Source organism: Agelaius tricolor, unplaced genomic scaffold (genome assembly GCF_023055355.1).
Source record: "Agelaius tricolor isolate 1412-34295 unplaced genomic scaffold, bAgeTri1.0.p SCAF_13, whole genome shotgun sequence".
Taxonomy (NCBI): domain Eukaryota; kingdom Metazoa; phylum Chordata; class Aves; order Passeriformes; family Icteridae; genus Agelaius; species Agelaius tricolor.
Window position 1 is genome coordinate 13151953 of NW_027269273.1, and position 13759 is coordinate 13165711.

Below are 13759 nucleotides of genomic sequence, written 5' to 3' on the forward strand. Positions count from 1 at the left end.
ACCTAGATGGATTTCAAAGGGAACATCGCGCCGCTCGCCTGCCTTATTTGGAAAACCCCAACTCTGCACGGCTTGGCACAACCTCAGCGGCCGCGCAGGGCTTCGCAAACCTGGAGCTCTGACAGAGATTTAACGAGAAGGAACCTCACATTGCAATGAACTCCCAGCACCAGCAAGAAACAGAAATGAGAATAAAAAGAGAGGGCGGGCTGACAAGAGCCGAGCGAAAGTTGTCGAGTTAAAAACAAGCCCAAAAGGGCCCAGCGAGGAGCCCTCGGGAGGGCTTTGCGCCTGTTCGGCGTAAAAATGTTAAGGAAGGAGGAAAAGGAAGGCCGGGGAGCGAGCGAGGGAGCCGGTCCGACCCCGGCGGGCGAGGGGCCGGTGGAGCGGGGACAGCTGCGGCCGGCACCGCGGACACCGCGGCCGCACACGCTCCTCCGGCCGCGCTCGGGCGGGCAGGGCGGGGGCGGAGCGGCGCCGGGACGCCCCTGCACCCCCGCGGCGGCCGGGAGGCCTATGGGGGCGCGGCGCCGCCGCCGGAGTGCCGGCAGCCCCTCCCCGCCGCTGCCTGCGGGAGTGGGAATAAAGACAGATAGCGGGGCAGGCACCGGCCGGGCGGGCGGGACGGAGCGCGCACAAAGTTTCCTGCGGAGCCCGCGGGCGGCGGCAGCGATGCCCGTGCTGCGCGGAGCGCTGGGGCTGCGCGGGCGCCGCCGGCCTTAGGGGAACGAGAGCGGCGCGGGGCGCGGCAGCGAGCCCCCGGCCCGTCCTCTCCTCCGGACGGCCAGGAGGAAGCGCCCCGGGCAGGGACGGGAGAGCGGCACTGCCGGAGCGCGGGGAGGGGGACCGGCACCGCGGGGCCAGCCGCGCCGGCGGAGCCGGGGGGAAAGATGAGCTTGTTGTCAACCATCGACACCAGCGCCGCGCCCGTGTACCAGCCCGCCCAGCTCCTCAACTGGGTCTATCTCTCGCTGCAAGACACGCACCAGGCCAGCGCCTTCGATGCCTTCAGACCCGAGCCCTCCTCGTCCCAGCACCCCGACCTCGGCTACACCAAGAGCACCCCGGAGCTGGGCTCCTCACTCAGCTCCAGCTATCTCAACAGCTTCTTCCAGCTCCAGCGGAGCGAGGTGAGTCCGCCGCGCCGCCCGGCGCGGAGCCCCCGGCCCCCCCGGGCCACAACCGCCATGATGCCTCGGCAGCCTCCTGCCCCTTCCCCGGGCCGGCACCGAGCCGCTCCAAGCGGGGCAGCCCCGCTCCCCGCCGCGCACGCCGGGGCGGCTCGGCCACCCGCGCAGGCTCCTTGTCCCGGCCGGCCACTTCCCGCCCGGCGCTCCCTCGCTGCCCGTCCCGCTAACGGGCCGGGGCGAGGCGCCGCCGCGGCATTGGCGCGGCCGCCGCCTCCTCCCGCCGCCCGCCAGCGGCGCGGGGCGCCCGTGTTGACAGTCTGGTCAATGGTTACACGGATTTCCCGTGCGCAGCCGGAGGGACGGGGGGCAGGACGCGCAAAAAGTGCTACATCCGTCATAACGTGCAAAAGTGCCACCACCACCACCGCCGCCGCCACCCCCCCTTTTAGTTTTTTTTTTTTTCCCAAAGCGTTACTTAAAAAACTTGATACGAGACTACATATGGCTTATGAGAGATCAAAGGCAGGCACTATTTGAAAGGAAGAAATATAAACAGGAACGTGATACAAACAGCAAAAAAGTTTTGTGCACGTTTTGTAACGCAAAACAAGACTAAATGTAACCAAAGGGAAGGAAGCTAAAAAACTGGGATATGCAAAGACAATTCACTGTGGAACTCCCTGTCGCAGGAAGTTGTTGAGGTCAAGCACTTCTGCATTGGAGGGGTTTCACATGTGTGGAGATACTGCAAGGTGGCACCTCACACACCACAGCTCCCAGCCTCTCCAGAAAAGACCCAGCTACACTTTGGCACCCCACTGTGGGACTCTTGCCGGAGGCATTCAACAGCGGCTTTGTTTGATATGGTCAGATGGACTATACATCCCAACCTGCTCTGGCACTTCCCACAGAATGACATTTCAAAGTTCTTCCAGCACCTTTTATGTTAAACATCGACTTTAAATGTATTCTCAGTCAAAGTACACCCTTCTGTTCTGTCAGAAAAGTTATGGAGTTATTAATTAAAACTAAATCAAATTCCCCAAGTGCTCTCATAATAGAGCTGCTAACAGTTGAGAACCAGAGTTATATAGACACGTTTTCCTTTAATTAGACATTTTTTCTTCTTTAAGAATTTAACAAAGCACATCCAATCTCAAAATAGATACTATTTTTGAGACTATGTGGCTCAAAACCCATTCAACCTGATTAAGTCTTATTAAGCATGACATGACATGGGCAGTTCAACAACATATAGACCTAACAAGCACATTGATTTTACAAAAAGATTAGCAGGCAGTGCGATTTAAACTATTAGCTACCTACCTGTTGATGACAAATTGTAGATTTTACCCCTTCCTGCTTGGCTTTCAAGCTTGATGTTACCCAGGTAGCAGCAAGCCTCCAGGAGTTCAGCCAGCATGGATTCCAGATTGGGACTTCAGGCCCCGTGTTTGTTGAAATTGGGATACATTCTGCTCACAGCAGGTCCTTTATTTTTTGGGAGAAAAAGGAAGAAACAAGTCTGCATTCAGGAAGTCTTTGAAACAGTCTCTGAGAAACAGTTTTCTCTTCCTGACAGTTCCCCAAGTTCATTTTCGGCTTCTACTATACTCTGTGCAAGTACGGGGCTAATCCTTTTGTCACACTCCCTTTCCACTTGGCTCATAGTTCTTTCCATTTTTTCCCCTAACCTTTCTTCTGGAAAATAATTTGCCTGCTATGCCAGGCCTTCCTCAGGCCCTTGTCTCTGCCCCAGCTCGAAGCAGTCAGTCCCTGTGCAGCCTCCCCAGAGCTATGCTGTTTTCAGATCCCAGAAGTCACCTTCTGTGTGGATTCCTATCATCCACAAGCTTTATTCTGCTCTTCTTAACATCATTACAGTTTCCTGAGGCACAAGAACAGCAGCAGCAACTGAGAATTCCATCTCTGTAGAAAGCCAAGAGCATTCACCATTCAGAAAATAAGAAGCCATTTCATTCTATGCAGCTGTTTTATTATTTTTAAAAGATGAAGCATGTTAGTTTGTTGCCATTCATTTTCTAGCCTGTGAGGATAGCTTTGACTATGTGGCTGATGGAGACACTTCTACGTTTCCAGTATTCACCTCAAGTGTGTCTTAATACATGGTACCCTGAAAAGAGGGCATGGAGCACAGCTATCTCCTATGGCATGGGAATGCATCTGCCCTGCTGGAAGTAGGGAACCCTCTAATTTCCCAGGCTAGCACTGCCTGCTTATACAGCAGCTTTCATTCAAGGCTTTAGAAGGTGCTAGAGATACTGTTGCTCAAAAGAAGTTCTGCCAATATGTTAGATGCTCTGTTCTTTCCAGAAACGGGAAACTTGGACTGCTTTTTGGCAGGAGTCACCCAAGAGTTTCCGACAATGTCATGCCCCTAATTCTTGAGATTCTAACATCTGTTTATTTGCAGATGCCATTGGGTATGCACTACACATTTCAACCACATAAAATTATTTTGGAGAGCATTAGTACTGTATGCTGTTTCTGCAGCAAGTGGGCTTATGCTATCTTTGGAACAACACATAGCTTTCCACAGTCAAACTGTTGACTGTTTTCTACAAAGTGCTTGCTTTGGTTGGCATTTTTTTCCCCCTCACGGTTTTGTCCTGGGTTGGCTTAGCCTGGAGCCGAGCTGTGACAATGATTGACACATAGCTGTACACAATATTTGGAAAGTGACCTAATGAGGGTCCAAAATAGCAACAGATTGAAAAATGATAGGATCATAGGCTGTAAAATAGTTGTGTGTCCTGTATGTTGCCTTGCAATTGAAACTTTCTGGAGAAGAACACTTGGAATAAGAGACAGCACTTGTGAAAAGTTGCTATTATACAGGGTTTGCAAGTCTGCATGGCACTGCCTGTGTATGTGACTTGCATACTGACCAAAGGAGCAGGACAGAAAAAAAATAAAAGTGCCAGCACCCACAGAGTAGTCTTGTACTTCAAGATTTTTGTCCTCCAGACTTTTTCCACTACAATGGATGCCTTCTAAATAAACATGATGAACACAGCTGTTTGGTGCATAAAAGCCCATTGTACCAAGAAAAAAAAACTATAATAAAGGTTTAAACAGTAAAGCAACAATGAGTGTTTTGTTCTGTATGCAAGACTCGTTTTGCAAAACAGACCTGCTTTAAACCAAACTTTATGGCAGCATTTGTTGTCTTAGATATGAAATAAAAGCATGTTAGACCATTAAGATGCAATAAATTGGCCATTGAACAGAGCTCCACCCTCATTATAACACCATCCATCAGAGCCCAGTATTTGAGGTTTTGGTGTGAGGCTGGTTACAGGGAATTTAATGCCTTTGAGACACAGCCAGGTATCTGTGGCTTTGTCATTGAGGGTTATAGTTGAACAACCTAGAGTAAGGGGGCAAGAGACCCATAAGGTATTTTTCTACACTAATAGGAAGCATCCTACCGGGTCAATGCTGTCTTTGGTCAAGCAGAGACAGCAAGCAGTAACTAGAAATTATCATAATATAATAGTTAAATTTTTTCTCTGCTCTGTGTCTTTCAAGAGCAAAATTCCTTCTAGAAGCCTCTATGGCAGCCACTTTCTGGATCTAAACCAGATTTGATTTAAGCACAAATAACTGCACATACTAGATGAGAAAATAATCACCATTTTCATGTTTATGAATTGGAGACTTCCAGATCCAGTCCTTATAGGCAAGAGGGGAACTAACTGGGAATGAGAGCACACCAACTAGTTCAGTTTGCTTCAATAATGTATGGATCACTTGTTTGGAAAAAAAAAATGTGTGGAGTTAAAAAAAGTTCACAGAATGCTGTGGAAAATTACATTCCAAATCCCTGTGAAACAAACAAGTCTAAAGCACTGGGATAGATTAGGTAACTTCCCAAAGAAGATAGTGACATTCACAAGCTAACAACAGAAACTGATGAAACACTGGAAGAACAAAAACATAGGGAAGGAAATTGGCAGTTCTACAGAAAACGTATTTTATCAAACTTGTTGTCCGTCTGTCTTTCATAGAATTAGGGGGCTACATACTAGGCTGATACTTGATGAAGAAATATCTGTTATTTGGCCTAGATGAAGTAATTTGAAGGATAATGATAAGATTTAAAAAAATTTCAATTCTGTTAGCATCAGAAGAATACAATGATTGCCATATCACATGAGGCCATTGGTTCCCTGAATTAAGTGCAGTATCTTTGAGAACAGCCATGATTAAAAGATTTTAAAGGGAAAACCAAATGCATTTTAAGAGGCTGCTCACAACCAGTATGGTCTGAAGGCAGACTCAACAGAGAGGCAGGTTAGCAGAAATTGCCATATGTTCCAAAATGTGTCCAATTTGTTTAATTTTGTGTAACATTGTTAGTAATTGTAACACACAGCATGCTTTTGATCCACAAGGTGCTTTTAATGTGCTAGGCATTCGAGTGAGGACTTCTTGCTTTCTCAGCTACAGACTGACAGAGTAGCAGTCTATGGTACCTGAATATGTCCTTTAATAAGAATGATTACTATTTATTTCCTGATTTTAATTTTTTCTCAATATTCTTTGTGTAAGTAGCAACATTGGAGTGCTCTTAACCTTCCCCAAATTTTATTGAAAGGGCACTAGCATAACAATTCCTGTGTTGCAGGAACTGGTGCTCTCTGCCTCAGGATGATTGTACACTACCAATATTTTGTGGCTACTCAAAGTGCCAGACAAGTAATTCCAAAATGCTTTTCAGGAAGTTAAATGCCAATTCTCACATCAGACCTCCTAAGAGATTCCAGGGAGCTGAATCTCTTACATTAATCAGAGGACAACGTGCATTTGGAGATCTTGGCAGGACCAGCCTCTGTCCTCCTGACACAGCCAGCTCCAGAGCCCTTTTGATGGTGCTGCCTCAGCACACAAAGTGCAGCTTTCACAGCCCACTGTACACTGCTCTCAAAATCTTAGATCCTGTTGCAGGTATTTGAGCTAATAACTATTCTGTTCCTAATTCCAATTGGATATATGCTTTAAAATGCAAAAATTCAGGGGTTTATGTCTATGAGCATTCTCTTTTCCACCCTGTTCTTATCTCTGCAGCCATGGCCTCCTGCTTTGCTACTTCTGTAGCCTTTGGAAAACACCCACGTTTGCCAGGGAAATAAAAACCCCACATGTGAATGTACTATAGGAAGTGGAGTCAGAAAATAAGATCTATATCTTGTATAAAAAGTGTGAAACTCAAATTATTATCCAAATTACTCTCTTCCATTTGTATCACCTTGGTGTGGCTTTAGGCTTCTCTGTTGTCCAGGATTAAGTGTTTAGTTTGTGTGTGTTTTTGTAAGTGAGCAGTCCTGCATGTAGCAGATACTCTCCTTACTCTTGACACTTAGGCTGAATTACCTAATAGCAATTTGGTTGCAGGAAGAAATGCACAAGAGCCAAATTTGATTCACCAAAGAAAGTGTTCTAAATACAATTATGTTGCTTTTACTCTGGCTTCCTTACCTGACTAAGGACAGCAGAAAGTTCCCACAAGTAAGAAGAAAATGTGTTGAATTTACTCCAACAGCCAGAGCCTCTTGTGTTGTGTCCTTAGCTACAAACTGCCCCTGCCCCCAGCAAATGCTGCTGTAGCTCTGCAGCACACCTGCCCTACCTCCAGCTTTAACTAATTCAAAGATGACTTACACCTGGGCTTTACTTTATTTACAGTGAAAGTATTATCCACCAGAGCAATCTGCAGCTACTTGCTTTCACATCACAATCAGAACCACACTTGGAAAGCTGGCAAGAACTAAAATATTAATTGCTGAAAGTAAATCAAGTCTTCAAGAAGAAGAATATGCACTTTCTACTTTACTATTGATTTCTTTTTGATAGCTTGAAAAGAAAAATAAAATCAAGAAATATTAAATTATTATAGTTATATTTCTTTTTACAGTTATATTTTTATTCTGGATTAGCTGAAAATCATTGCCAATTCTTTTAAATCACTTGGGACTTTGTATCTATGCAAATTCCTCATTGAGAGAAGCACTGGCATGCTTTTTCTGCCTCACAAATACATTCACATCTTGGAAAAAACCTGTCAGGCAGTTTATAGAAAAGAAAAACACACTAACCTATAATTGGAGGCAAAAGGATGTAGAATTCTTGTTACAATTATATTTTATACACAGAGCTTTCATTTACAGTTATTTTATGCGTTTACAGTGTCTTCCATGCCAAAGCATCCAAACAAAGGGGTGATGTAACTGTGTGTTGGGTAATGATTTTTCATCCACTCCTCTTTTGCTCTGCAGACACAGACTCAGTTATTCAGAAGAGAAAGGGAAGATCCTTCTCCAGTGAACTGCACAAATGATCAGACAACCGAGTCTGACTTGAACCAATATATTAATTTATGAAGTGCATGGAATGAATTAGATAACCAAGAGGTGTAGCAAACTGCTTTGGTCCCAAAGCCAATGCCACTCTTCCCCCCCCACCCAGGCGTTTTTGGTTACATTTGGGGGATTTTCTGTACAAGATAGAACTTGTAGAGATGGTCCTACTACTTGGTAATTGACAACTAGAAGAAAAGATTGCATTTTACTAACAGATGCTAGGTGAGGATTAACGCCAAGGAGAGTTTTCTAGATCAGAGTTTAAGTGCACCATAAAAGGACTTTGAAACACAATTTAAGTGAAATTTAAATCTAAGACCAGAGAATCTTCTCATCTTTAAGAAGTATGAAAAATAATGACATAGTGCACTTGCCAAAAAGTGCAGGCACAGATATTACAAAGCCAAATCATACAATTCTGATAATATGTATTTGCATAGGAACAAAAGCAGCTGTATCCTGTTACCCAAATTAGATGCATGCATAAAATGCTACCTAAAAAGTGATACTGGGTATAACCTTCCGTTTTCTGAACAGATTAATGAAGTGTCACAATTAATACCCATACCTCTCCCCAGTTTGTCCTCCTCAGAAAAGTTGCCAACAGCCTGATGCCCATTTTGCTAACTCTGGAATTGCTCTTCCTCTTTTAGAAATCCACAATGAAATTACTAAATTAAATGGAGAGAATATAAGTCTTTTTCTCATGGTTTACTTAGGTTCTGTGTGGGTTCCAGAGTAATTATAATAGATCAAAGCAACTAATTAAATTTTACAAAGCTATTAAAATCTTACAGTAATGCTGACATAATTCAGACAGACAGTATTTCATAAGTGTAAAAGCCTGGATCACTTCGTTTTTCCTGCAGGTTGGTTCTTACTCTCAGAACCATAGCAAACCATTTGTGATCTGCTAAAAGTAGAATCTAAAATTATAGACAGATTCACTTGAGGAAAGCAGAATAAATGCAGGGTTACAAGTCCTTTCTCCCTGTCCCTCATTGTCTAGCCAGGCCAGCACAGCTGTGGGGAGTTTTGGTGGCTTTTCAATTTTAACATATCATAAGCCTAGCCCCTTACTTTCTGTCATATGTTTTGGTATAAGCAACTAGTAACAAATTCAATACTTTGAATAGGAGGAGTTTTAAGGAGCCTCATGGAGACCCTTTTTCTTAGCTCTTTCAACTGCTGCTGATTGGAGAACTGCTGCCTGGTCCTCCAAACCTCTTTGTTAAGAAACACATTTTGTGTTTGACAAATTTAGTTTGAAGATTAGCAAATGCTCTCATGATCCAGGACTTGAGCTCATATGCAAAGCAGAGATAAATTCCTGCTGTATTAACTGGCCACCCACACCTACTCCCTGCATGTGGCAGGATTTGGTGTCTCTTTTCAATGAACACAAGTGCAATACCCTACATAGAAGGATTGTGAGTACCTGGAAATCTGTGTTTGCATCTCATCCAGCTAAATTCTAACCAAGCAAACACTTTAGGGCATCAGCTTGGTCTCACAGATTTCTCTTGCTTCTAGGAGTTCCAGGTATCTCAGGGATCTTTGCAGGAGAGTTGCAGCCTATATTTCATCACACTAAGGGAGCCTGCTAGGCAACTATTTTGTAAATAGTCATTAGGGCTGTGGATACTTGTGGTTGAAAAGAGAGCAAAGGATCTATTGTACAGTCATTGCACCCTGAAAATAGAGGACTAGCAAGAGTTTTTAAGAGGGTTTGGGCATCAGTGATCCTTGAAATACAGAGGTGTTCTTATACAACCATCTTTCTCTAACATACATTGCAACTGAAATTACTAGAATAATAGATTCATTCCTCTAACAGTCACAGCATGGGAAGGGAAAAAAACCTCAAATCTACTTTGAAACCAGATTTTTCAGTTGTTATTTTATAATTTATCTGAAGCAGATTGTGATGTTTTAGGTTTGCTTGCTGAGATCACACTTCAAGCTGTGCTGTATCACAGTTGATTAAGAGGGTAACTTTAAACGTAGATAAAACTATCTAAAAAGCTGGAGTCACAAAATGAAATTCCAGCCTGTCATTTAGTAATAGAAATAATTTATTTTCCTCACTATATTCAATTTAATAAAAGTTTTTGTCTTCCCATGAGTGCAGGAGCTGGGGCCCTGGCCCTGTGAGGGGCCCGCTCTGGGCAGATGATGTATTGTTCCTACCTCTGACAGCGACCTCAGCTTCGCCTCTTCTAAACCTTGGCAGCCATCACTGAGGTTTCTGTGCCAAGAAGGCATTACTGGATGTAAATGATATAAACAAAACTGTCTCAGACTTAGAGTTCTGTTTAACCCAAAATGGACATTTCTTAGCAAAACCTTTCATCATGCAAGAGCTGCACAGGAGGTGAATGCTTTCCTAAGTGTGCCTTGAACAGGCACATATCTATTTCCGGGTGTTATTTTTCTTGCATTTGGAGTGTCAAAAGACCTACCAAATGAGAGGAAACTCGACTCTTGTTTTTCAGACTGCAGGTCAGATTGAGACAAGATTTCCTGCAGGAAGCAGAGATGTTAACAGAAAGTGCAGGGATCAAAACATGTCCATCCGTTTCTCCCCTCACTTCATGCTATACAGCCTTCATGACCTGCTCCTCACCAGAGAGCCCTGTCTCAAGCACAAGGACTTGTTTTGGGCAGGGGGACAGAGGGGCCTGCCAGGGACCCTCCCCGTGGCCTCTCCCCAAAGGTCAGGGAGGTTGGTGTCCAGGGGAGACCCAGCTCAGGCAGGCAGGGGACAGCCTGGGAATCCAGGGCTCCTGGGGGGACGTGTTAAAGCAATTTGCAACATGAATGGTCTCTGGTGTCCCTAAAATAGTGCTCATGTATTAGAGCTTCTCTTCAGCATAAGTGGGCAGTTTTTGGGCATTCAGCAGATGAAAAGGAACCCTGCAGAACTTGGTGCAAGATTTAGAAAGTTCCTTCAAGACTGCATGCCTCTGACCAGAGCAAATCTCTGTCCTCTCCCATATCTGCTTTTAAAGGCCTTTTGTGAGGACCCTGTACATTGTGGAAAATGAGTGTCCTCGCTGATATCCACAGCAAACCCTTCCCTGAGGCTGAAATAAGGAGGATCACACTACTAGCAGAAAGCCAAAAGGCCTGCCTGAGCTCCAGCAAGCCTGATGGTGACTGAGCAAGTCCTGAACTGTCAGCATGACTTTACCACTGTACAGCACAGAGGGAGCAGGATTTTTTTAAGACCTGAGTAACTCATTGAAAGGTTTGGATCCAAGTGTTAAAGACCAGCAGATCTAAAGCAAGGCAAGGTGGTGGCATGTGTTGCTCTCCAGCCTTGCAGTGATTGAAGGGACACACCAGTCCTGCTCAGAGGAGGGTGTTGTACCCCCTTGCTGTTCTGCAGAGTCTCAGCAATTGCAGCCTGAGAAGCCACAGCCAGCTGAGCTGTCAGATTTGGAATAACTAGATTAGAGAGATCTATATGCTGGATTAAAGATTCATTGCTCCTCAATGACTCGCTTCACAACCTCTGGCAGGTCACACTGTGTTTGTAGCTGTCTCCTTAAGTTACTGTTTCTGCAGAAGGAAAGGCCTAGTGCCATCTATCTGAAAATATTTAGAAGTAGACATTAGTGTTAGCAGTTTAACATAAACATATATTTGTCTAAAACCCCCTGCAGAAGAAAGATGAATTAAGGTATACTTGGCTAGTCTAACTAACCAGGAATGCATTAAGGTTTCTTGGCTAATCTACATTTATCTGTGGTTTTATATGAGAACTTGAGTAATTCAGATTTTACTAAAAGTCAGGCCAAAGACCAGATTTTTTTGACAGCTGACTTAAAAGTTGACTTCAGAAGAAAACAGAAACCTGAGTCGTTTTTTTCTTGCTCCAGGCAAACATTTTCTTTACTGAGTGATGAGCTTGGCTTTCAGTTTTCCAATGATAAAATGTTACTGAACAAACTCTTAAACTGTTTTTTTGTAAAAGTATCCAATTTATCAGACGAGCTAAAGCAGACACAAGCCATACAGGAGCAGTTTTTGAGGTTTTCCAGTTCAGCCTTGGTAATTAAACTTCTCTATTTCTTCTGGCTCAAATTAATACAACTAAATTTATTACAGTATTTTCATTTAATCCCTCTGTTTTCAGAAGGCTTTGAGGTTGGCCATAAACATTGATGATGATCTTAAAGGTCTTTTCCAGTCTAAACAATTCCATGATTCTATTCTGTGATTCTGCATTGGATGTTTTCTTTGGGGACAAAACCAGGGAGCTGTTTTAACCACTTGTGAAGAGCTGAAGCACAGAGAAGTCAGATTTGAAATGCTCTTCTCCAAACAAGGTTGTCTTCTGGTGCAACTGTTGTGCTTTCACACCTATTGCATGGCCCTGTGGGTAAAGCCCACATCACAAACAAGCCTTAGGGCACTAGGAAATAAACCAGCTATAGGCCCTTGGGTTAAGTTTTGTATATTACACATACAAGCCACTGAATCACTGTTTGGGTAGCACAGATTTCCCTCTCCTCCAACATGAAAGTAACAACTGAGGGCAATGACTTGTCCATCCCACTGTTTTATCCATGACACAGCACAGGGACCACTCAGTTCTTATCTAAGTGAAAATCCAAGCTGATAACTTTAGCACCTTTTGATATTTCAGTGCAGGGCTAATGAGTAGCATGGCTAGTCTGGTTACTGTCATACAGGCTGGAAAATATTTACAATTTACAGGGGATGAAAACCTTGCTTTTTCCATACTGATGACAGGGCAATCTAACTCTCTTTTCCTACAAACTTCAAATAGCCATGGCATCTGTTGATTTAAACTTAACTGTCCATTAACACTGCTTTATTTGGTCAGCAGCAAAAATAAGTCATCAAAAATTGTTTGCTCTTTGCTTTTCAATTATAGACTATTTCATTTTGTGGAAACATTGATGACTGGACTAGATTGTAGGACCATTGGAGTGCTACAGGACATCAGTATGTGCAATTACTCCAATTATTGCAAGAACCATAGGCACAAATCACACTAACTTCTAGAGCATCAGACATACACTGGCCAGATACAGCCCTCATCACCCACCAGAAGTCATTCTAGCTTTATGTAATGTGGATATGTTCATCTTTATCACTTCCTTAAGGGTCCAGCAACCACAAACACAACTTGGGGCAGAAACTGTTTTTTCCAGAGATACCTCTACTTTTCCAGTCCATGCCTAATAAGAAGATACCATTCCCACATGAACAAGTTGCCATTGCTTATTAATACCAGCTGGTCTGGTAGATACTCAGGCATATATGTCATTATTGAGAGGCTATTTGTGCTCTCTAGTCCCTTTTAAAAACATACCTTTATAGGTAAGGCAGTAGCTATACATAGCAAAGGGAAAATTGGAAAGTAAGACTTGCCTCTTATTTATCTTTCAATATTTCATTGCATATTCACAACAGTTGTCTTCTCAATATTATACCATTGCTAAAAAAGAAACTAAAGAGATAAAGCCAGAGTTCCAGGGATTCTTTTTCTACCTCTTGACACATCAATCCCAAAAGAAGTTTCTGAAAGGCAGGGACCCAGCCAAGGGAATCAGGAGCATGAGCCAATCATTCATGTAATGAGGAATATCTTAGAGGTGAATTAGATACTGGAACTCCTGAGTCACTCACTTATGTTACCCAACTGGAAATCAGGGTGAGGAAGCCGAAGAAGACAATAGCTGCCTTTCACAAAGGACCACACTGCAACCCCACAGGTTATGTGCCCTTTAACTGGAAACACTGAGCAAACAAATAACAAAGGGAAATTTGCTTCCCAACACCACCAACAGATACAGTTTAAAGATCTGCCCAGCAGTGAGGTTACCTTTGGAAAATACAATACAAGATCTTCAGTTTGGTTCATATTTAATTAAATCAATAAGTTTCATAGGAAGGAAAAAACAAACAAATAGACAAACTTACATTATCCGCTCGAACCTCCCACCAAGGCTGTTTCTAAGTTTTACCACCAGGTTCCCCATCCCCCCAGTATGGCAAGATAAGGAAATCCTGAATTCATTGCAGCTGGGCTGATGAGCCTTGTAATTAGGACATGCAGTGTGGTCTTTCAGGCGCCTTGAGAGCACTAACCCTTTCACTGCCAAATCCTTTTTGCCTGTTCAAGCTCAAAATGAGACTCTATTTGAGAGGTACTATTGTCTACCATTTAAAGAAATAGACTAGCTTTGCTAGTGTTGCATTGTGAACACA

At 43.7% G+C, this 13759-nt stretch overlaps 1 protein-coding gene across 1 annotated transcript in view; it reads left to right on the top strand.

The window, feature by feature from the left end:
* The first annotated feature begins 583 nt into the window (after positions 1–583).
* The window catches only part of ZCCHC24 (zinc finger CCHC-type containing 24), a 107572-nt gene continuing 94396 nt past the window's right edge, over positions 584–13759 (top strand). The window contains exon 1 of the mRNA XM_071438778.1: positions 584–1130. Within this exon, the coding sequence (XP_071294879.1) occupies positions 891–1130 (240 nt within the window). The 5' untranslated portion in view covers positions 584–890. The remainder of the gene's footprint in view (positions 1131–13759) is intronic.